Below are 25,627 nucleotides of genomic sequence, written 5' to 3'. Positions count from 1 at the left end.
GCCACTCTGTCCATCCTGCCCATACTGGCTCCTCGGAGCTGATCTCTCCATTCTGAACCCATCTCTTTGCCACTTTCAGGTGAACTTTAGTCACCAGCCTTTTCAAACTCTTATCCAATTTGCTTGTAACTTGATCTTTGTCTCTCTGTGTCAGCAGATGCTTTCAGTGAAACCTTTCCGGAACTCTCTGTGTGGAAACATTCCTCCAAACCTACCTGATAACCTGGGTCTCTCCCTACTGATTGGTCAAAATGTGGGATAACCCTCGCTGTCTTTAAACCCTCCTTTTCATCTTTATCTCCTCTCGTCTGTTCCAATGACACTTCATGGAACTATAGAATTTGGTAAAACTGGAGACTGTTCAGCCCATCACATCCCGTGTTAGCTCTTTGAAAGATTGATCCAGTTCGTCCCACATTTGGAGCACCATATACTGTATTGGTGTCCTTATTGATGGGAAAATATTAATATGTTGGAAGCAGGTCAGGGAAGGTTTATGTGACTAATATCTGGGATAGGCGGGTTGTCTTCTGAGGAAAGGGGGAGAGGCGAGGCTTGTGTCCTCTGGAGTTTAGAAGAGTAAGAGGCGACTTGATTGAAACCTTTAAGATGCTGAGGGATATCGACAGGGTGGGTGTGGAAAGGATGATTCCTCTTGTGGGAGAATCGAGAACTGTTTTAAAATAAGAGGTCACTGACTTCGGGTGGAGTTGAGGAAACCTGTGTTTCACTCAGAGGGTGGTGAGTCTCTGGAACTCTCTTCCTGAAAAGGCGGTGGGAGCAGAGTCTTTGAATGTTTTTTACGGCAGAGCGAGATAGATTCTTGATTAACAAGGGGGTGAAAGATTATCGGGGGTGAAAGGTTACCGGGGGTGAAAAGTTATCGGGGTGAAAGGTTATCAGGGTGAAAGGTTATTGAGGGGTCAGCAGGAATGTGCGGTTGAGGTTACAATCAGATCAGCCATGATCCCATTGAATGGGGGAGCAGGCTCGAGGGGCCGAGTGGCCTACTCCTGCTCCTAATTCAGATATTTGTATGTACTCAGTCTTCTGTCCCCTCACACCATGTACATTTCCTCCTTCAACTCTTTATCCATTTCCCCTCTGAAAGTTCCTGTTGAATCTGCTTCCACTGCTCTGATAGGCAGCGCCTTCCAGATCACAACAACTCGCTGTGTGAAACTCCATATCTCTCCCTCTGCTTCTGTTCCTGATTCAGTTCAATCTCTCTCCCTCTGGTAACCCCTTCTCCCAGTTACTGCTAACAAGTTTCTCCTTGTTGACCTATTCAAACCCTTTCTGATTTTGAACACCTCAGTTAAATCACTCCTTAACCGTCTCTGCTCCAAGGAGAACAATCCCGGTGTCTCCAGTCTCTCCACAGTAACTGAAGTCCCTCATCCCTGGGAAAATTCCAGTAAATCTCCCTCTGCCCCCTCTCCAAGGCCTGGGCATCCTTCCTAAAGTGTGGAGCCTAGTATTGGACACAGTCCTCTCGCTGGGTGGAATGAGGCAGTCGGGTTTTTGAGGGACTGTGGTTGATGAAGGGTTGAGTTTTGGAGGCTGATTGGGAGGGCGATGGATAGTTTGTGGGTAACAGAAAGATGAATAGATCCTCCTGATCTTTGTAAAATTCATTACCGTGTTCCCTGATTCTCTCACCAGCCGATCGGAAGGACACCTGTAGCCGAGCGATTTGCACGTGTGATAAACATTTGGTGGATTGTTTCTCCAAAGCCAAATATGATCCTGAGCTGAAGGGAATCAACAAAGCGGAGAGGTGTAAACCTTGATCAGACAGTGCAAGCTGATCGCAACCTGGCGCAACTCGGCAAAGCAGCCAGAATATCCCACCCTCTCCCCATATCCCTAAATCCCACCCTCTCCCCATATCCCTAAATCCCACCCTCTCCCCATATCCTCAATCCCATCCTCTCCCCATATCCCTAAATCCCACCCTCTCCCCATATCCTCAATCCCATCCTCTCCCCATATCCCTCAATCCCACCCTCTCCCCATATCCCTAAATCCCACCCTCTCCCCATATCCCTAAATCCCACCCTCTCCCCATATCCTCAATCCCATCCTCTCCCCATATCCCTAAATCCCACCCTCTCCCCATATCCCTCAATCCCACCCTCTCCCCATATCCCTAAATCCCACCCTCTCCCCATATCCTCAATCCCATCCTCTCCCCACATCCCTCAATCCCACCCTCTCCCCATATCCCTCAATCCCACCCTCTCCCCATATCCCTCAATCCCACCCTCTGCCCATATCCCTCAATCCCACCCTCTGCCCATATCCCTCAATCCCACCCTCTCCCCATATCCTCAATCCCATCCTCTCCCCACATCCCTCAATCCCACCCTCTCCCCATATCCCTCAATCCCAGCCTCTCCCCATATCCCTCAATCCCACCCTCTGCCCATATCCCTCAATCCCACCCTCTCCCCATATCCCTCAATCCCACCCTCTGCCCATACCCCTCAATCCCACCCTCTGCCCATATCCTAGAAGTCTATTTTTCAGGGAATTAAGCCTGTCGTCACATTTTGGAGCAAGATTTAAACTCAGTAAATGGTGAATTTCTGTCTTTTTTCAGTTCAAGTCTGTTACCAATGTAACCCTCAGCTTCCTGTGATCCCTCTGACTCTGCGCCTTGTCAATCAATGTGGGTTGTCTTTCTAAACTGTAAAGCAAGATTAAAGGTGATATCGACAGTGAGATTCTCTGTCTGATTTTCTGCTGCATCTGTCTCCTCATTGGCTGGCCTGAGATTAGTAACGGATCAGTCGTTGTCTCTTCAGAACCCTCGCGCCGAAACCCTCGCCGAAACCCTCGCCGAAACCCTCGCCGAAACCCTCGCCGAAACCCTCGCCGAAACCCTCGCCGAAACCTTCGCCGAAACCCTCGCCGAAGCCCTCACACCGAAACCCTCGCCGAAGCCCTCACACTGAAACCCTCGCCGAATCCCTCGCCGAAACCCTCGCCGAAACCCTCGCCGAAACCCTCGCCGAAACCCTTGCCGAAACCCTCACACCGAAACCCTCACACTGAAACCCTCGCCGAAACCCTCGCCGAAACCCTCGCCGAAACCCTCGCCAAAACCCTCGCGCCGAAACCCTCGCCGAAGCCCTCACACTGAAACCCTCGCCGAAACCCTCGCCGAAATCCTCGCCGAAACCCTCGCCGAAACCCTCGCCGAAACCCTCGCCGAAACCCTTGCTGAAACCCTCACACCGAAACCCTCACACTGAAACCCTCGCCGAAACCCTCGCCGAAACCTTCGCCGAAACCCTCGCCGAAGCCCTCACACCGAAACCCTCGCCGAAGCCCTCACACTGAAACCCTCGCCGAAACCCTCGCCGAAACCCTCGCCGAAACCCTCGCCGAAACCCTCGCCGAAACCCTTGCCGAAACCCTCACACCGAAACCCTCACACCGAAACCCTCACACTGAAACCCTCGCCGAAACCCTCGCCGAAACCCTCGCCGAAACCCTCGCGCCGAAACCCTCGCCGAAACCCTCGCCAAAACCCTCGCCGAAACCCTCGCCAAAACCCTCACACCAAAACCCTCACACCAAAACCCTCACACCAAAACCCTCGCCGAAACCCTCGCCAAAACCCTCACACCAAAACCCTCACACCAAAACCCTCACACCAAAACCCTCGCCGAAACCCTCGCCAAAACCCTCACACCAAAACCCTCACACCAAAACCCTCGCCGAAACCCTCACCGAAACCCTTGCCAAATCCCTCGCCGAAACCCTAGCCGAAACCCTCGCCGAAACCTTCGCCGAAACCCTCACCACGAAACCCTCGCCAAAACCCTCACCACGAAACCCTCGCCAAAACCCTCGCCAAAACCCTCGCACCAAAACCCTCACACCAAAACCCTCGCTGAAACCTTCGCCGAAACCCTCACCGAAACCCGCGCCGAAACCCTCGCCGAAACCCTCACCGAAACCCTCGCCGAAATCCTCACCGAAACCCGGGCCGAAACCCTCACCGAAACCCTCGCCGAAACCCTCGCTGAAATCCTCTCCTGGAATGAATGTCAGACAGGAAGATGCTGTGTATCCATGTGGACAGCTTCAGACAGCTCTACACAACCTGGAAGCTTCCGTCTGACAATCCAACTGAACCGAGGGAAGGAGCAGTTTGAGACATCAGCCCCTCGAGTCCATTCCACAGGAACAGGAGGAGGCCATTCAGCCCTTCCACGCTGCTGCATTATTCAATAGATCATGGCAGATGAGCATGAGCTTGTTTACCTCTTTGTCCCATATCCAGTGTTTCTCCAGCACAACAAGAGCAGTAATAAATAAAAGCAAAATACTGCAAAGCTTGGATGTTGTCTACATGATTTAGTAAAGCATTTGACAAGGTCCCTCATGGCAGGCTGGTGCAGAAGATTAAATCTCACAGGGTCAGGGGTGAACCAGCTAGATGGATTCAGAACTGGCTTGGTCATTGAAAGAAGTCTCACAACACCAGGTTAAAGTCCAACAGGTTTATTTGGTAGCAAAAGCCACTGGCTTTCGGAACAGGCTGTTCCTTCGTCAGGTGGTTGGGAGTTCTGCCTCTGGTGTTAACCTGGTGTTGTTAGATTTCTTACTGTGTTTACGCCAGTCCAACGCCGGCATCTCCACATCATGGCCATAAAAGACAGAGGGTAGCGTTGGAAGGGTGTTTTTCTGAATGGAGGTCTGTAACTAGTGGTGTTCCGCAGGGATCAGTGCTGGGACCTCTGCTGTTTGTAATATATATAAATGTCTTAGAAGAAAACATAGCTGGTCTGATTAGCAAGTTTGCAGATGATACTAAGATTGGCGGGAGTTGCAGATTGTGATGAAGATTGTCAGAGGATACAGCAGGATAGAGATAGGCTGGAAAAATGAGCGGAGAAATGGCAGATGGAATTTAATCTGGACAAATGCGAGGTGATGCATTTTGGTCGATCCAATTCAGGTGGGAGCTATAAAATAAATGGTTGAACAATCAGGAGCATAGACACACAGAGAGATCTGGGAGTACCGGTCCACTGATCCTTATAAGTGGCAGCACAGGTGGAAAAGGTGGTGAAGAAAGCATATGGAATGCTTGTCTTCATCGGCCGGGGCATCGAGTATAAAAGTTGGCAAATTATGTTACAGTTGTATAAAACATTGGTTAGGCCACATTTGGAAAACTGTGTCCAATTCTGGTCATTACACTATTAGAAGGACGTGGACGCTTTGGAGGGAGTGCAGAAAAGGTTCACCAGGATGTTGCCTGGTATGGAGGGTATTAGCTATGAGGAGAGATTGAATAAACTGGGATTGTTCTCCCTGGAAAGACGGAGGCTGAGGTTCGACCTGATAAAAGTTTATAAAATAATGAGAAGTATAGATAGGGTGAACAGTTGGAAGCTTTTTTCCCAGGGCAGAAATGACAATGACAAGGGGGCACAAGTTCAAGATGAGGGGGGAAAGGTTCAGTGGAGATGTGCGGGGGAAGTTTTTCACACAGAGGGTGGTGGGGGCCTGGAATGCCAAGTGAGGTGATTGAGGCAGACACATTAGCCACACAAGCCACATTAACCACAGAGGGTGGTGGGCGAGTGGAATCGGCTGCCGTCAGTGGTGGTGGAGGCAAACTCGATAGGGTCTACTTCTGGATGAGTACATGGGACTTAATAGGATTGAGGATTATAGGTAAGCCTATATATAAGCCTAGGTAGGTAGGGACATGACCGGCGCAACTTGTGGGCCGAAGGGCCTGTTGGTGCTGTCGTTTTTTTTCTATTTAAGACTTATCCGGATAGACACATGAACAAATGGGGAATCGAGGGGAATAAGCGGTTGGTCGAGATAGGACAATGTGGTCGGCGCAGGCTTGGAGGGCCAAAGGGCCTGTTGCTGTGCTGTATTGTTCTTTGGTCTATGCTGGAAATCTGAAATAAAAACAGAAAATGCTGGAAAACCTCAGCAGGTCTGGCAGCATCTGTGAAGGGAGAAACAGAGTTAATGTTCTGAGACTGAATGACTCTTCAGAGCTGGTGGAGTCTCAGTGAAACAATTAATTTGAGATGGAATAAGTATGGTAATATTAGATATTATTAACCAACACATCTCTGTGTGATTAGTATAGTGACATCATCAGAGGCATTTGAGATATTTCTCTCTCTCTTCTATCCTGGACTGTAAACAGCAATACCCATCGAATAAAGCTCTATTAACTGATTAAATAACCCACCATATGGTAAACATTTCATTCTTTCTTCTTGCTGTGGCAGTGAGCTGTTAATATAGAACAGTAAAAGATAAAAACTGGCGACGAGGTGAATTTTCCAGCAAGGTCATTAACAAAGACCAGTTTATCTCAAACTGGCGACGAGGAGCGTTTTCCTACAAATTGTCAAAACAAAAACCAGCTCAGAGTTGGACCTGGCATCAAGGAACACTTTCCAGAAGATCACACCAACATTGGTTAGATTACAGTAAAACAGGCTGCGGGAATCGGCTACCAGCAAAGGTTAGGAGTAACAATTAATTTCTAAAATTCAAAGAAAAACTCCAAACTGATTCTAACTTTTCTTCTCTCTCGACCATGACCTTGGAGAGAACAGAGTCGGAGGTGGGAAACCAGCAAAAAGTATAAACCAGTGAATCGACTGCAAAACGAGTCAAAATAAACAGTAAAAGCAGAGGCAGAATGGGTTCGCTTACCAGTAATTCTGGGGAGACTTTTTCGAAATGTGGGTCCTCACACATGGCAGCATCAGGAACCTCGCTCTTGAATGAATAAGCCCGTGAATGTAGCCCAATCCATCACGCAAACCAGCCTCCTATCCATTGACTCTGTCTACACTTCACGCTGCCTCGGCAAAGCAGCCAGCATAATCAAGGACCCCACGCACCCCGAACATTCTCTCTTCCACCTTCTTCCGTCAGGAAAAAGATACTAAAAAGTCTGAGGTCACGTACCAACCGACTCAAGAACAGTTTCTTCCCTGCTACTGTCATACTTTTGAATGTATCTACTTTGCATTTAGTTGATCCTTCTCTACACGCTAGCTATGATTATAACACTACATTCTGCACTCTCTTGTTTCCCTCTCTATGAACGGTATGCATTGTCTGTATAGCGCGCAAGAAACAATACTTTTCACTGTATGTTAATACATGTGACAATAATAAATCAAATCAAATCAAATCAGGCTACTATGTAGAGTTAAAGCACATGGGATTATGGGTAATGTCTTAAGATGGATAGAAAGCTGGTTAGCAGATAGGAAGCAAAGAGTTGGCATAAATGGGTCTTTTTCTGATTGGCAGTCAGTACCTAGTGGGGTTCCGCAGGAATCTGGGCTCGGACCCCAACTGTTCACATTATATATTAATGATTTGGAAGAGGGAACCGAATGTATTATCTCCAAATTTGCAGATGATACAAAGTTGGGTGGGAGGGTGAGCTGTGAGGAGGATGCAGAGATGCTTCAGCATGATTTGGACAGGCTGAGTGTGTGGGCATCTGCACGGCAGATACAGTATAATGTGGATAAATGTGAGGCTATCCACTTTAGTAGCAATAACAGGAAGGCAGATTATTACTTGAATGGGTGTAAATTGAAAGAGATGGATATTCAACGAGACCTTGGAATCCTCATGCATCAGTCGCTGAAAGTAGGTGTGCAGGTACGGCAGGCAGGAAAGAAGGCAAATGGTATGTTGGTCTTCACAACATACAAGAGGGTTTGAGTATAGGGATAGGGATGTTTTGCCGCAATTGTATAGGGTGTTGGTGAGGCCACACCTGGAGTATTGTGTGCAGTTTTGGTGTCCTTATCTGAGGAAGGATGCCTTTGCTATAGAGAGAGTACAGCGAAGGTTTATCAGGCTGAATCCTGGGATGGCAGGTCTGTCATATGAGCAGAGGTTAAGTCCGTTAGGATTATTTTCACTGGAGTTTAGAAGAGCGAGAGAGGATCTCAGAGAAACTTATAAAATCCTAACAGGTTTCAACAGGGTAGATTCTGAAAGAATGTTCCCGATGGTGGGGGAGTCCAGAACGAGGGGTCATAGTTTGAGGATAAGGGGTAAACCTTTTAGAACTGAGACGAGGAGAAATTTCTTCACCCAGAGGGTGGTGAATGTGTGGAATTCACTCCCACAGAAAGTAGCTGAGGCCAAAACCTTGTCTGATTTCAGGAAGAAATTAGATTTCGCTCTTGGGGCTAAAGGGATCAGGGGATATGGGGGGAAGGGGGGAATCAGGATATTGAATTCAATGATCAGCCATGATCAAAATGAATGGTGGAGCAGCCTCGAAGGGCTGAATGGCTACTCCTGCTTCTAGTTTCTATGAAACAGCTACTAAAATAATTTTGCAATTTGTACATTATGAGGTTTTTTGAACTCAGGAAATGACTTCCCCAGATAATGATGATGTTTTTCTATTAAAGTGAGCATTTATTAAAATAAAGAAAATGATATAGAATTATGCTTGAACACAAGAATAGCTTCACACAGTTAATAATATGTTAAAAGGGCTCCAAAACACTCAAAGCTAACCTTCTCTTTTCTAATGGCAGAAGTCCTTATAGATTTTTAAATCAATAGAATTCCAGTAGCTATACCACACGATGCCTTGTTTCTCTTGGTGTATTCTCTGATGTGGAAAGGGTAAGCAGGCGATACCCATTGGAGATTGTAAGAAAAAGAGGGATCTTCTTGATACGTATAAGCTCTGGAGGAGATTTGAGAGTGTAGATGCTGAGAGGACGATTTATCTTGTCAGTTTCAAAATAAACATTCTCCCAAATAAGAAGATGAGGTGGCATTTCTTTTCTGAGTTGGTAATCTTTCGAATTCTCTTCCCCAGAGAGCAGTGGAGGCAGGATCAGTGAATCCTTTCAAGACTGTGTCACACAGATGTTTAATCGACGAGGGATCGAGGATTATCGGGGACTGACAGGAATGTGGAGTTGAGACTGCTACAGTATGGTCCTACATGCCATTGTAATGTAAATATGCTCAGCAAAGCAAAGTTTAATGGGGGACCAGAGAATGGCACTGCCCACGGTATGATGTGCCGAGTCACCTGGTAATAGACTCTGAGAGAAGAGTCCACAGAGGACACACTGGAAACAGCCTATCTTCATGGAAGACTAATGACAAAGGCTTCATGTTTCATCACACGAGTCACAATCTCTCTTCATTATGACATTGAAAGAACACATGATAGAACATATGGTAGCAGCAAACAGCATGACAGAGATACAATCAAACCAGCCATGATCTTACTGAATAGTGAAACAGGTTTAAAGGGCTGTATGGACTATTCTTGTTCCTAATTTAAATGAGTCTGGGGCACAGTGGGAGGTGGGAGTGTGTGTGTGTATGCAACTGTATCCCAGTGAGAGTCAGTGTGTGTGGAACTGTATCCCAGTGAGAGTCAGTGTGTGTGGAACTATATCCCAGTGAGAGTCAGTGTGTGGAACTGTATCCCAGTGAGAGTCAGTGTGTGTGGAACTGTACCCCAGTGAGAGTCAGTGTGTGTGGGACTGTATCCCAGTGAGAGTCAGTGTGTGTGGAACTATATCCCAGTGAGAGTCAGTGTGTGTGGAACTGTACCCCAGTGAGAGTCAGTGTGTGTGGGACTGTACCCCAGTGAGAGTCAGTGTGTGTGGAACTGTATCCCAGTGAGAGTCAGTGTGTGTGGAACTGTAACCCAGTGAGAGTCAGTGTGTGTGGGACTGTATCCCAGTGAGAGTCAGTGTGTGTGGAACTGTATCCCAGTGAGAGTCAGTGTGTGTGGAACTGTACCCCAGTGAGTCAGAGTGTGTGGGACTGTATCCCAGTGAGAGTCAGTGTGTGTGGAACTGTATCCCAGTGAGAGTCAGTGTGTGGAACTGTATCCCAGTGAGAGTCAGTGTGTGTGGGACTGTATCCCAGTGAGAGTCAGTGTGTGTGGAACTGTACCCCAGTGAGAGTCAGTGTGTGTGGAACTATATCCCAGTGAGAGTCAGTGTGTGTGGAACTGTATCCCAGTGAGAGTCAGTGTGTGTGGAACTGTATCCCAGTGAGAGTCAGTGTGTGTGGAACAGTATCCCAGTGAGAGTCAGTGTGTGTGGAACTATATCCCAGTGAGAGTCAGTGTGTGTGGAACTGTACCCCAGTGAGAGTCAGTGTGTGTGGAACTATATCCCAGTGAGAGTCAGTGTGTGTGGAACTGTATCCCAGTGAGAGTCAGTGTGTGTGGAACTGTACCCCAGTGAGTCAGAGTGTGTGGGACTGTACCCTAGTGAGAGTCAGTGTGTGTGGGACTGTATCCCAGTGAGAGTCAGTGTGTGTGGGACTGTATTGCAGAGTCTCTGTGCCTGTAGACTTTCAGCCTGTTCTCTCTTTCCAGGATCTGGTAATTTTCATATTCAGCTTTCAACTGCAGAATGAATAGAACAAAGGTCAGAAACTGTGAAACCTTTGCAGCCAGTTATGCACTCAGTGCCCCCGATCGTCTCCTTCAGATACTCCCATCAGTTATATCCACCTGCCCCACCCTCAGTCCCCTCCATCCATGGATGCCATGGCTGAGGCTGTCTGGAGGTGGCACTAACTGCGGGTCAGTGGAATCGAACCCTGAGCTAAACTGGACTATTGCAGCTCCCCCGATCCCCTTGATATCAGCTGATATCTGTCAGCAATGACAAAATCTTCACAACTCTTCAACTGAAATCAACAGGCTAGCTGAAATTACTGACTTGGAGCAGCAACAGAGGACACATCTCTCCCTGCATTTCGATGCCAGTTATTTGGGCAGAATGTGGAGTATAATCAATCTGGTGATCTTGCGAGTGTGAGCTCCTGCCTGAGAGATAGCTACCTTGCTGCAAAGAGTGAATGCTTTAGATGGTGAATGGGAGACAAATCAAGCGGGGCTGCTTTGTCTGGATGGTGTTGAGCTTCTTGAGTGTTGTTGGAGCTGCACCCATCCAGGCAAGTGGGGAATATTCCATCACACTCCTGACTTGTGCCTTGTAGATGATGGACAGGCTTTGGGGAGTCAGGAGGTGAGTTACTCGCCACAGGATTCCTAACCTCTGACCTGCTCTTGTAACCACTGTGTTTATGTGGCTGGGCGCAGTTCAGTTTCTGGTCAATGGAAACCCCTCAGGATGTCGATAGTGGGGGATTCAGCGATGGGAATGCCGTTGAGTGTCAAAGGGTGATGGTTAAATCCTCTCTTGTTGGAGATGGTCATTGCCTGGCACTTATGTGGCAGAAAGTTATTTGCCACTTGTCAGCCCAGCCTGGATATTGTCCAGGTCTTGCTGCATTTGGACATGGACTGCTTCAGTATCCGAGGAGTCGCGAACGGTGCTGAACATTGTGCAATCATCGGGGAACATCCTGAGGCAGCTATCTCTCAGGCAGGAAGTCATACTCACAAGACCACCAGACTGATTATATCATTGATGAAGCAGCTGAAGATGGTTGGGTCTCGGACACTGACCCTGAGGGACTCCTGCAGTGATGTCCTGGAGCTGAGATAATTGACCACCAATCAGCACAACCATCTTCCTTTGTGCCGGGTGTGACTCCAACCAGCAGAGAGTTTGCCCCCTGATACCCATTGGTTCCAGTTTTTCTGGAGCTCCTTGATGCCGCACTCGGTCAAATGCGGCCTTGATGTCAAGGGCAGTCACTCTCGCCTCACCTCCGGAATTCAGCTCTTTTGTCCATGTTTGAACCAAGGCTGGAATGAGGTCAGGAGCTGAGTGACGCTGGCGAAACCCAAACTGAGCCTCACTGAGCAGGTTATTGCTGAGCAGGTGCTGCTTGATAGCGCTGTCACTGACCCCTTCCATCACTTTACTGATGATCGAGAGTAGACTGATTGGGCGGTAATTGGCCGGGTTGGATTTGTCCTGCTTTTTGTGTACAGGACATACCTGGGCAATTTTCCACATTATTGGGTAGATACTGTACTGGAAGAGCTTGGCTAGGGGAGCGGCAAGTTCTGGAGCACAAGTCTTCAGTACTATTGCCGGAATGTTATCAGGGCCCATCGCCTTTGCAGTATCCAGTGCCTCCAACCGTTTCTTGATATCACGTGGAGTGAATCGAATTGGCTGGAGACTGGCATCTGAGATGCTGGGGACCACTGGAGGAGGCTGAGATGGATCATCCACTCGGCACTCTGGCTGAAGATTGCTGCGAATACTTCAGCCTTATCTATTGCACTGATGTGCTGGGCTCCTCCATCATTCAGGATGGGGATATTTGTGGAGCTTCAGCCACCAGTGAGTTGTTTAATTGTCCCCCACCATTCACAGCTAGATGTGACAGGACTGTAAATCGCACTTAACACTGACCCTCCGACAGTGCGGCACTCCCTTAGTACTGACCCTCTGACAGTGCGGCACTCCCTCAATACTGACCCTCTGACAGTGCGGCACTCCCTCAGTATTGACCCTCTGACAGTGCAGCACTCCCTCAGTACTGACCCTCTGACAGTGCGGCACTCCCTCAACACTGACCCTCTGACAGTGCGGCACTCCCTCAGCACTGACACTCTGACAGTGCAGCACACCCTCAGTACTGACCCTCTGACAGTGCAGCACTCCCTCAGTACTGACCCTCTGACAGTGCGGCACTCCCTCAGTACTGACCCTCTGACAGTGCAGCACTCCCTCAGTACTGACCCTCTGACAGTGCGGCACTCCCTCAGTACTGACCCTCTGACAGTGCGGCACTCCCTCAGTACTGACCCTCTGACAGTGCGGCACTCGCTCAGTACTGACCCTCTGACAGTGTGGCACTCCCTCAGCACTGACCCTCTGACAGTGCAGCACTCCCTCAGTACTGACCCTCTGACAGTGCGGCACTCCCTCAGTACTGACCCTCTGACAGTGCAGCACTCCCTCAGTACTGACCCTCTGACAGTGCGGCACACCCTCAGTACTGACCCTCTGACAGTGCGGCACTCCCTCAGTACTGACCCTCTGACAGTGCGGCACTCCCTCAGTACTGACCCTCTGACAGTGCGGCACTCCCTCAGTACTGACCCTCTGACAGTGCGGCACTCGCTCAGTACTGACCCTCTGACAGTGCGGCACTCCCTCAGTACTGACCCTCTGACAGTGCGGCACACCCTCAGTACTGACCCTCTGACAGTGCGGCACTCCCTCAGTACTGACCCTCTGACAGTGCGGCACTCCCTCAGTACTGACCCTCTGACAGTGCGGCACTCCCTCAGTACTGACCCTCTGACAGTGCAGCACTCCCTCAGTACTGACCCTCTGACAGTGCGACACTCCCTCAGCACTGACCCTCTGACAGTGCGGCACTCCCTCAGTACTGACCCTCTGACAGTGCGACACTCCCTCAGCACTGACCCTCTGACAGTGCGGCACTCCCTCAGCACTGACCCTCTGACAGTGCGGCACTCCCTCAGTACTGACCCTCTGACAGTGCGGCACTCGTTCAGTATTATTCTGGAAATGCTAATTCAGAATTTGTGCTCAAACGATTCGAGTGGTTCTGAACTCACAACCTCCTGACTTTGGAAAAATGTCTGCCTTTGGGTATTCAGGACCATTGGAACAGGCCGAGCTCAGTAACTGCATCTGAGGCTGTTGGAATATTCTGTCAGATCCGCTCTGACCTTGATCAGAACTCCATTTGTCTACCCTTGATCCATTCTCCTGAGATCCTCAACTAACAACGTGATGTAACTCGGTCCCGAAGGTTCAATTGTCCCATTAAAGTATATTTGTTAGTCACAAGTAAGGCTTACATTAACATGGCAATGAAGTTACTGTGGAATTCCCCGAGTTGCCACACTCCGGTGCCTGTTCCGGCCAATGCACCGAACCAGCACGTCTTTCAGAATGTGGGAGGAAACCGGAGCAGCCGGAGGAAACCCACGCGGACACGGGGAGAATGTGCAGACTCCACACAGACAGTGTCCCAAGCCGGGAATCGAACCCGGGTCCCTGGCGCTGTGAGGCAGCAGCGCTAACCACCATGCCACCCGTTACACCTACACCCTAATGGGGGAGTGTTCCAGATTCCCGCTCCCTCTGTGTGAGGAAGTGCTTCCTGACATTCCCTCCCGAACGGCCTGGCTCCAATTTCAACGTTCCGCCCCCTTGTTCTGCACTCCCCCCAACAGAGGAGATAGTTTCTCTCTATCGACCCGATCAAATCCTTTAATTGTTTGAAACCCCTCGATTAGATCACCCCCTAATCTTCTACACTCGAGGGGATACAAGCCGAGTCTGAGTGAGCTGTCCTTGGGATTTAACCCTTTCAGCCCCGGGATCATTCTGGGGAATCTGAGCTGTTCCCCCTCCAGGACCCAAATCTCCTTCCTGAGGCGCGGGGCCCAGAACTGAAGCCAGTTACTCCGGACGGGGTGGAAGCAGAGCTTTCTATAACTGTCATCTCACTCCCTCCCCTTTATATCCCAGTCCCCGGGGTAAAGGGCAGCATTCCATGAATGGCTTTGATTGGCCTAGCTGTTCTATCCAGGAAGTCGCTGAGCTCCTCTCTGTTGATCCGTGACTTACCTTGTCCACGTGACGTATCAACAAAGGTCTCATTTCCAACTCCAGCAGCCAATCCGCTTCCAGTATCCTGTAGCGGTACTTTTGCAGTTTGAGTTGTCTTTCCAGCTCTTTGAGTTGCTCGAGGTTTCTGCAACGTTTCCTGTCAATCGTTCCCTTGTCCACTTTGCCCATTTCCTCAAACTCCCGTCTTTGCTCAAATCGTTCATTGTCCTGTTTAACTTGTTCCAGCCGAGCCTGTAGGGCGTGAACTCTGAACCCTGCCTCCTGAGTCTCTTTCTCCAGGGACATCACACGCTCCTGCCTCCTGACAAGGAAGTTCAACTCTTCCTGCTTCACTCTTAATTTTGTCTTCATGAAATTGAAATCATCAAGCTCTGCTGAAGACTCCTGGGGGGTGGTTTGTCCTGGTTGATCTCCCCTCAGTTGTGTTTGTTTTGCTGCTTTCTGTACCGACAGCTCCTTCTCATCGCTCACAAGCGATTTGCTCCTTGTATGTCCACTGCCATTGTAAAAGTCTTTAGTTTCAACGATTGGGAGGTTCAGTAAACCGTACCTACATTCATGAAGGTCTAGCCATTGCCTTGATAGCTCTGCAGTCAATAAACATTTATAGAAGATATCAGGTATCAGCCGTAAAACCTTCTTTAGATGTTCCGGGGTTTTCATCCTGCAGACATCAGCGATACTTTGTGGATTGAAATACTGGTCTTTGATTGTGTCACTGGTGAGGAGCAGAGCCCACCTCCTTCGCACTGTGAAGAGTTCCTTTGCAATCTTTGGGATTGAATCCATTGGCACCTTGTGCTGGGATGTCTGATCCATCCCCCAGAGTCTCTTCGGCTCCTGACAGTAGGTAGCTTGAGACGATACAGATGAGGAACAGTTGGAGGAGTCGCTGGAAACTCTGTGGCTTTCTGTGTCCTCGTTAACGTACAGGTTTTCACACAAAGGGATCACAATCCTGTCATCAAATGTCTCCTTTAGTACTTGGAGGTAGTCCATGTAGGTAGCTAGCCATGAGATGTAGTCATCAGTATCAGATCTGCTGTCTCTGAACGCTAGCTCCATTCTGCCTTGGTGATTGGCGAGGTATCTCACTCGCTGGAAACTGTCAATACTTTCCGCGTCTTGTTCTGTCAACCTTGACAGAAATCTATTCAGAGTCACCAGATCAAATGAGTCTCTGCAATGCTGAACATGCTTCTCAAACTTCTCAATCTCCTTTCGGAGCAGTGTGTAAAGCGAATCCATAAGTCCCACTTAAATAAACAGATGAATATTTTCAGGACATTAAACTTTTAGTTTAATTCTAGGCCACACTCAGGACTATGGGGATAAATAGGGAATGGGACTGAGGAGATTATTCAATATAGAGTCAGTATAATCTCAATTTACTGAATGGCCTCTTTCTCAGCTAAAGATACTCCTAACACAGTCAAAGAACAAAGAAAATTACAGCACAGAAACAGGCCCTTTGGCCCTCCAAACCTGCACTGACCATGCTGCCTGACTGGACTAAAACCCCCTACCCTTCCAGGAACCATATCCCTCGATTCCCATCCTATTCATGTATTTGTCAAGACACCCCTCAAAAGTCACTACCGTATCCACTTCCACCACCTCCCCCGGCAACGGGTTCCAGGCACCCACCACCCTCTGTGTAAAAAATCTGCCTCGTACATCTCCTTTAAACCTTGCCCTTCGCGCCTTAAATCTATGCCCCCTAGTAATTGACTCTTCCACCCTGGGAAAAAGCTTTTGACTATCCAATCCTTCCTATATTCTAGACAAATTCACAACTTCAGAAAAAGCTATGCAATAAATTAACTCGGGAGCAGTGAGTTATTGGGTGAGGAAGATCACAAGATCTGAAGAAATCCTAGCCAAGCATTTGCTACCTCAGCACTCGACTATTCCAGTTCTCAGTCTGACCCACTCACCTCCCAAAACTTCAACTCATTTCAAACCTCGCCTGACATCTCACCGAGTCCCAATCACCAATCACTCCTGTGCTCACTGAACTACCTCATCTTCAGGTTCATCAGTGCATTGATTTACAAATCCTCATTCTCACGTTGGATTCTTCCTGGGGCTCCAAGCTTCCGAAATCTGGGAGCAACTCCAGCTGAATTCGACAGAGTTTTAATTCGGGAGTCCTGAGTTATGGCGAGAGACAGCAAAGTGGAGTTGGGGCCACAATCAAACTAGCCAGGGTCTTATTGACTGGTGGAGCAGGTTCAATGGGCCGAGTGGCCTCCTCCTGCTCCAATGTCTCACCATCTTATGACCCCACAATCCTCCAAGATCTCTGCATCTTTAATTCTGGCCTGTGCAGCACCCCTGTTTCTGATCATTCTCCCAGTGGTTGCCGTGCCTTCAGCTGCCTGGACCCCATCTTCTGGGACTCCTTCCCTAAACCTCTCTGCTTCTCTCTCCTCCATTAGGACACTCCATAAAGCTTACCAATCGAGACAAGCATTTGATGACCTAACAGAGTAACCTGTCCCCGTGGAACTCAATCTGATAACATTCCTGTGAAGCACCTCAGGGTGTTTCACTAGTTTCAGGGGACCAAATAGATAAAATCTTTTCGAGGCCATTTATAACAGGTGAACTATCAGTCGGGGAGAAACCGTAGGACTGGGGCATCCCTCTGGAGTCCTGCTCTGTGGGACTGGGCCCTTCTCCTGGGGTCCTGCTCTGTGGGACTGGGCCCTTCCCCTGGGGTCCTGCTCTGTGGGACTGGGCCCTTCCCCTGGGGTCCTGCTCTGTGGGACTGGGCCCTTCTCCTGGGGTCCTGCCCTGTGGGAATGACCCTTCCCCTGGGGTCCTGCTCTGTGGGACTGGGCCCTTCCCCTGGGCTCCTGCCCTGTGGGACTGGGCCCTTCTCCTGGGGTCCTGCTCTGTGGGACTGGGCCCTTCCCCTGGGGTCCTGCCCTGTGGGACTGGGCCCTTCTCCTGGGGTCCTGCCCTGTGGGACTGGGCCCTTCCCCTGGGCTCCTGCTCTGTGGGACTGGGCCCTTCCCCTGGGCTCCTGCTCTGTGGGACTGGGCCCTTCCCCTGGGCTCCTGCTCTGTGGGACTGGGCCCTTCCCCTGGGGTTCTGCTCTGTGGGACTGGGCCCTTCCCCTGGGGTCCTGCTCTGTGGGACTGGGCCCTTCTCCTGGGGTCCTGCTCTGTGGGACTGGGCCCTTCCCCTGGGCTCCTGCCCTGTGGGACTGGGCCCTTCTCCTGGGGTCCTGCCCTGTGGGAATGACCCTTCCCCTGGTGCTCTGTCCTGTGGGACTGGGCCCTTCCCCTCACTCATTTCTAAATGATTCTCTCTCTGCCGAACCCACCAGCAGACTTCAGTTTGAAAACATTACCAAATATTCAGCTAACTCACCAAGGAATCTTGTTACTGATGCTGCCCTGTGTCTGATTCTGTCAGTGAGATTGTCAATATCCTGAGAGCAGGAAGGCAGAGCTCGTCTGGTGGCAAAATGACAGTGACACATGGAAGCAAATAAAGCCACAGGCCCAGGCATGCCTGCTGTGAATGTTTCCGAATAAATCCTTGTGCATAACTCACTTACACAAAAGAACGCTATGTTTGTATCTGTCAGTGTTCAAACGGTGAGGTCAGTGAAACCTCACTGAGCGGGGATGACCTCACTGCTGTCCTCAGTGGCTAATTTAGGGCATTCTAGAGTGTTGACATCACAGGAACAGGCCAATCAGCCTGACTGGTCCCCAATTATTCTAATCCTATTGAATATCCTTCCTGAATATTGCTGAAAAGAGGCACATGTTGCTGAAGTTTTTCATCACGCACTCATCAGGACAAACACAAGAATACCAAATTTCAAACAATCACACCAATTTATACTGCGGGAAGTAGTCTCACAACACCAGGTTACAGTCCAATTGGTTTATTTGGTAGCACAAGCTTTCGGAGCGCTGCTCCTTCATCAGGTGAGTGAAGAGTTCGGTTCACAAACAGGGCATATACAGACACAAACTCAATTTCAAATTCTTGGGTTCACATACTACAGGAGAGTGCAATGTGGATTGGTTGGCAAGTCAACTCTGATTGGCCGAGTTATTGCCATGGAGAAAGCAATGGGGAACGATAGGCTCCCTATAGGCTGGAGGGGTTGAGGGGGGTGGTGGGTGGGGCGGGGGAGTGGTGGGGGGTGCCTCCCTGTGTCTGACTGTGTGTCATGTCCAGTAAGTGTAAATCAGCCACATTACAAACTCGTGAATATCTTCAATGGGGGAAGGTAAGACAATGCTTTGGGCTGCTAATATGCACTGGCTGTACGAGCGAGGGGTAATTTCCACAAACAGGAAGGTGCTGTCAGTCGGAAAGGTTTGTGAACCAAACAACTGAAGTGTGTGTGTGAGTTTCAGCGTCAGTGCCGTGCCAGATATGGAGAACTGTCCAGTGATTGGCTGATTGAATCAAACAGTAAATTTCTTCCATTCACAACAGGCAGAGAATACAGACCCGCTCTGAAGCAGCCCGCGCTCGCAAACACAAAATAAATACTCCACCTTTAGCTGTGATTCCATGATTGGACAGCGCTTGCTGGACAATCCAATACCTTGCCGTTTCTTGGTATCACGTGGGGTGAATCGAATTGGCTGGAGACTGGCATCTGAGATGCTGGGGACCACTGGAGGAGGCTGAGATGGATCATCCACTCGGCACTCTGGCTGAAGATTGCTGCGAATACTTCAGCCTTATCTATTGCACTGATGTGCTGGGCACCTCCATCATTGAAATCTATCCCATTTAGCACGATGGTAATGCTACACAACACGATGGAGGGAATCCTCAATGTGAAGATAGGACTTTGTCTCCACAAGGACTGTGCGGTGGTCACTCCTACCAACACTATCATGGACAGATGCACCTACGGCAGGCAGGTTGGTGAGAATTAGATCAGTATGTTTTTCCCTCTTGTTGGTTCCCTCACCACCTGCTGCAGTCCCAGTCGAGCGGCGATGTCCTTTAGGACCCGGCCAGCTCACTCTGTGGTGCTGCTATTGAGCTGCTCTTGGTGATTGTGGTAAACCACTGTTATCTGTTATCTGTGGTGGTTAACCACTGTTAGTATTTATTATTACCTGTATATGTGGCACATCCCTGTCGGTTCTGCCCAAGACTCCTCCCCCTGGTCTGGGTATAAAGGTGGTGGCTCCTCCCCCTAGTCCGGGTATAAAGGTGGTGGCTCCTCCCCCTAGTCCGGGTATAAAGGCGGTGGCTCCTCCCCCTAGTCCGGGTATAAAGGCGGTGGCTCCTCCCCCTAGTCCGGGTATAAAGGCGGTGGCTCCTCCCCCTAGTCTGGGTATAAAGGCTGTGGCTCCTCCCCCTTGCCTTCAGTACAGACCAGATCTCCGACAGGGATGGCTCCAAGTTCTTGCTAATAAAAGCCTATTTGTCTTGCTCACAACTAGTCTTGACTCGATTGATGGTGCATCAACTTTATTAGCAAGATTTGTTTTAAAAATGGAGCAGTTGCTAAAACCCGACAGACTGAATCTGGACCCTCAAACTGCAGGAGCGTCAAACACGTTTGATCACTGGCTGAAATGCTTTGAAGACGACATCGAAGCCTCCACTGCTGTCCGTACGGATGCCGACAAACTACGGGTGCTCTGCGGCCGAGAAAGCAACGTAGTATATTCTACGATTCGGGACGCGGAAAATTACAAGGACGCTATCGAATTTTTAAAGGGCCAGTATAACAAACGGCCTAATGAAGTCTACACGAGACACCTCCTCGCCACGCACAGACGGCAGCCAGGAGAATCGGTTGACCAATTCCTGCGCGCGTTGCGACTGTTTGCCCGGAACTGCAACTGCAAGACTGTGACTGCCACCCAATACACAGAGGACTTAATCAGGGATGACTTTGTCACGGGCATCGGAACTACCTATATCCGACAATGGCTACTGGAACAGGGTGCGCTGGACTTAAAGAAAACTGTGGAACTGGCCGAATCCTTAGAGGTGACCTCCCAATATCTCGAGGCCTACTCACGTGACCACATGGGCACATCGTGGACACCGCAGCCGTCGCTACCGGGAGGGCTACAGACCTACGCCGCACCAGTGATCTGACCACTGCAGCAGCCTCTGGAGGCCCGAAATGCTACTTCTGCGGCCTGGGTAAGCACCGCCGACAACGCTGCCTGGCGAGGGAGTCGTTCTGCTCCGCGTGTGGGAAGAAGGGGCACTATGACAAAGTCTGCCATAAGTCTACCTCCAAATCCACGAGCACCGCGTGTGACCCGCGGGTGCTGCCATCTTGGACAACCCCAGCCGCGTGCAACCCGTGGGGGCTGCCATCTTGGATGACCCCGGCTGCGTGCGACCCGCGGGGGCCGCCATCTTGGACGACTCCGGCCGCGTGCGACCCGTGGGGGCTGCCATCTTGGATGACCCCGGCTGCGTGCGACCCGCGGGGGCCGCCGTCTTGGATGACTCCGGCCGCGTGCGACCTGTGGGGGCCGCCATCTTGGATGACATCATCGGCCGCCGGCGACCCGCGGGGCTGCCATCTTGGACGACTTCGGCCGCGAGTGACCAGGAGAGGCGGCCATCTCCTATCTCATCAGCCCCCTACGGCTATCTGCAGGACTCAACGGTGGCGTCGGTTACCCTGGATCAGACCAAGCCTCATCGTCTCGCCAAGTCCATGATGGAAATCGAGGTAAATGGGCACAGGGAGCATTGTTTGTTTGACAGCGGGAGTACGGAGAGCTTCATTCACCCTGATATGGTGCGCCGATACGCCCCTTCCGTGCAGCCCGTCAAGTAAACGATCTCCAGTCCCGCTCTGTAAATGTCCTCGGCTGCTGCGTGGTGACCCTGAAGGTGCGGGGCACAGTATACGATAACTTCAGGCTCCTCGTGCTGCCGCACCTCTGCGCTTCCGTACTCCTGGGGCTAGATTTCATGACCCATCTGAAGAGTGTCACTATACAGTATAATGGCCCTTTTCCCCCGCTCTCCGTCTGCAATCAGCAGCATCTAAATTGCCCACCACGCACCACCTGCAGTCTCTCGACCCTTAAAATCGCCCCTCCTTCCTTGTTTGCGAATCTCACTCCTGACTGCAAGCCCATCGCCACCAAGAGCAGGCGGTATAATGCGGGAGACAGGGCCTTTATCAGGTCTGAAGTCCAGCGGCTCCTCAAGGAAGGGATCATCGAGGCTAGTACCAGCCCCTGGAGAGCACAAGTGGTAGTCGTTAAGACTGGGGAGAAACACAGAATGGTCATTGACTACAGTCAGACCATTAATCGATACACGCAGCTGGACGCGTACCCTCTTCCCCGCATATCTGACATGGTCAATCAGATTGCACAATATCGGGTGTTCTCCACCATTGACTTGAAGTCGGCATACACCAGCTCCCTATCCACCCGGAGGACCGTCAATATACGGCGTTCGAGGCGGATGGTCGCCTTTACCACTTCCTTAGGGTCCCCTTTGGCGTCACCAACGGGGTCTCGGTCTTCCAGTGCGAAATGGACTGAATGGTAGACCAGAACGGGCTGCGGGCCACCTTCCCGTACCTGGATAACGTCACCATCTGCGGCCATGACCAGCAGGAACACGATGCCAACCTCGGCTAGCCTCCTTAACCTGACCTACAATAAGGAGAAGTGCGTGTTCCGTACCCACCGCCTCGCCATCCTCGGGTACGTAGTGGAGAATGGGGTCATTGGCCCCGATCCCGACCGTATGCGTCCCCTCTTGGAACTTCCCCTGCCCACTGGCCTCAAAGCACTGAGAAGATGCCAGGGTTTCTTCTCGTACTTGTTCCAGACACTCACCACCCTCTGTGTGAAAAAATTGCCCCTCTGGACACTTTTGTATCTCTCCCCTCTCACCTTAAACCTATGCCCTCTAGTTTTAGACTCCCCTACCTTTGGGAAAAGATATTGACTATCTAGCTGATCTGTGCCCCTCATTATTTTATAGACCTCTATAAGTTCACCCCTCAGCCTCCTACGCTCCAGAGAAAAAAGTCCCAGTCTATCCAGCCTCTCCTTATAACTCAATCCATCAAGTCCCGGTAGCATCCTAGTAAATCTTTTCTGCACTCTTTCTAGTTAAATAATATCCTTTCTATAATAGGGTGACCAGAATTGCACACAGTATTCCAAGTGTGGTCTTACCAATGTCTTGTACAACTTCAACAAGACATTCCAACTCCTGTATTCAATGTTCTGACCAATGAAACCAAGCATGCCGAATGCCTTCTTCACCACTCTGTCCACTTGTGACTCCACTTTCAAGGAGCTATGAACATGTACCCCTAGATCTCTTTGTTCTGTAACTCTCCCCAATGCCCTACCATTAACTGAGTAAGTCCTGCCCTGGTTCAATCTACCAAAATGCATCACCTCGCATTTAGAAACATAGCAACATAGAAAAACGACAGCACAAAACAGGCCCTTCGGCCCCACAAGTTGTGCCAAACATATCCCTACCTTCTAGGCCTACCTATAACCCTCCATCCTATTAAGTCCCATGTACTCATCCAGGAGTCTTTTAAAAGACCCTATTGAGTTTGCCTCCACCACCACTGACGGCAGCTGATTCCACTCGCCCACCACCCTCTGTGTGAAAAACTTCCCCCCAACATTTCCCCTGTACCTACCCCCCAGCACCTTAAACCAGTGTCCTCTCGTAGCAGCCATTTCAGGCCTGGGAAAAAGCCTCTGAGAGTCCACCCGATCTATGCCTCTCAACATCTTATCTACCTCTATTAGGTCTCCTCTCATCCTACGTCTCTCCAAGGAGAAAAGACTGAGCTCCCTCAGCCTATCCTCATAAGGCATGCCACTCAATCCAGATGACATCCTTGTAAATCTCCTCTGCACCCTTTCAATCTTTTCCACATCCTTCCTGTAATGAGGCGACCAAAGATGTGCGGGTTAGGTTAATTGGCCATGCTAAATTGTCCCTTAGTGTCTCGGGATGCGTAGGTTAGAGGGATTAGCGGGTAAATATGTAGGGATATGGGGATAGGGCCTGGGTGGGATCGTGGTCGGTGCAGACTCGATGGGCCGAATGGCCTCTGTGGTGAACCATCGTTGGTTCACCACTGGGGTTGTTATTGTGTTACTGTTGGGCTAGGGTGTTGTTGTTATGGGGGTTGTACTATGTTGTTGGGTTAGGGTGTTTACCTGTCCTAAGTGTTATCATGGCACACTCCAGTGGGGTCCCGCCTCCGGTGGCAGGGTATAAGACCCCCTGCTCTGGCAGGACCCCTTCAGTCTGAACGGGTGAATTTGTGTTAGTAGTTTCATTGTTAATGTATTAAAGCCTTCAGTTCTAAAGCCTTGTTTCCGGGTGCTCATTGAGGTGCATCAATTTAATACATTAACTGAGAATATGGAACAGATCCTAAAACCGGATCGTCTGACACTGGACCCACGTGCGGTCGGTGCAGCTAACACGTTCGAACATTGGTGGAAGTGCTTCGAGGACTACCTGGCAGCCTCGGTAGCTATCACTACAGACAGTGATAGACTCCAGGTCCTCCACGCAAGGGTAAGCGACACGATTTACCTAGCCATTCGTGCAGCTTCCACTTACCAGGGTGCCGTCGAGCTCCTAAAGAATAGGTACATTACGCCACCCAACGAGATTCACGCTCGTTATCTCCTCGCTACACGACGTCGGCAGTCGGGCGAGACCATAGAAGACTACGCCAATGAACTCCTGCAGCTTGCCAGGGGTTGTGACTGTAAGGATGTCTCCGCCGAGCAGTACATGCAAGACCTCGCCCGAGACGCGTTCGTAGCAGGGGTAGGGTCCTCGTACATCAGACTTAAATTATTAGAAAAGGGGAAACTCAACTTGACCCAGGCAATGGGGATGTCCGTGAGGTTGGAGGCGGCGTCGAAGAGCTTGGCGCTGTACCCCGAGGACCACGTGCAGTCAACGTGGTTGGAGCGAGCTCTGCTCCCTCCTCGCCCCGCGAACCCGCGCTCCCAGATCGATTCGACGACGGCGGCAGCTCCAGGTGGCCAGCGATGCTATTTTTGCGGTGGGGCCAAGCATCCACGGCAACAGTGTCCGGCAAGAACGGCAATCTGCAGCCAGTGCGGTAAAAAAGGCCACTACGGCAAAGTCTGCAGGTCCAAACCTAAAAACGGCAGTGCAGCTTGTAACCCTCCAGAACGGAGACCATCTCTTTCGGCGCTGCAGTACCCACGAGGTCCGACCACGTGCGATCTCAGGACGGCGCCATCGTGGCAGACAGAGGAGGAGGAAGACCACCAGGAGTCGCTGCGCTTGGAGCCCTCGGCCACATGCGATTCATGGGGGCGGCCATCATGGTCCACGACGACTAGGAGCGACCAGCAGGGGTCCTCAGCATCCACATCGGCAGCATGCAGCAGCGACCAGCAGGGGTCCTCAGCATCCACATCGGCAGCATGCAGTGACGCCCAGGGGCCAACGGTGGCGTCGATCTCTCTGGATCAGACCAGGCATTACAGACTGGAACATTCCATGATGGAGGTAAAGGTTAGTGGCAGAACTGTGAATTGTCTGTTTGACAGTGGGAGCACCGAAAGTTTCATACACCCTGAAACTGCTAAAAGGTGTGGACTCCGGGTTCTCCCTGCCAAGCAGACCATTTCCATGGCATCACAGTCCCGGTCTGTACCGATCCAAGGACGATGTATGGTAACTCTTGAGGTACAGGGCACAGTTTACGAGCAATACAGGCTCCTTGTGTTACCTCACCTTTGCGCGCCAATTCTCCTCGGACTAAACTTTATGGCCCACATGAGGAGTGTGATCCTACAGTACGGTGGGCCACTCCCTTCACTGGCAGTAGGGAACCAGCCGCAGCCTCCAAATTGCCCAAAGCGCCCCGCGTGCAATCTATCCACCCTGAAGATCACGACACCATCCCTTTTTAAAAATCTGGTACCTGGCTGCAAGCCCATCGCTACTAAAAGTAGGCGTTACAGCGCTGAGGACCGGATCTTTATTAGATCTGAGGTTCAGCGGCTCCTCAAGGAAGGGATCATACAGGCCAGTGCTAGTCC

General features: G+C 50.4%; 2 protein-coding genes across 2 annotated transcripts in view; both read left to right on the top strand.

Annotated features, from left to right (window-relative positions):
• Positions 1-2,722, top strand: part of LOC144503459 (basic phospholipase A2 PA-12C-like) — a 118,180-nt gene extending 115,458 nt beyond the window's left edge. The window contains exon 4 of the mRNA XM_078227791.1: positions 1,666-2,722. Coding sequence (XP_078083917.1) covers positions 1,666-1,793 — 128 coding nt within the window. The 3' untranslated portion in view covers positions 1,794-2,722. The remainder of the gene's footprint in view (positions 1-1,665) is intronic.
• The window catches only part of LOC144503448 (natural resistance-associated macrophage protein 1-like), a 432,123-nt gene that overhangs the window by 315,201 nt on the left and 91,295 nt on the right, over positions 1-25,627 (top strand). The window lies entirely within an intron of this gene.

This window comes from Mustelus asterias, chromosome 14 (genome assembly GCF_964213995.1).
Source record: "Mustelus asterias chromosome 14, sMusAst1.hap1.1, whole genome shotgun sequence".
NCBI lineage: Eukaryota > Metazoa > Chordata > Chondrichthyes > Carcharhiniformes > Triakidae > Mustelus > Mustelus asterias.
The sequence above is the reverse complement of the archived record's forward strand: the minus strand, read 5'-3'. Positions and strand labels throughout refer to the sequence as shown.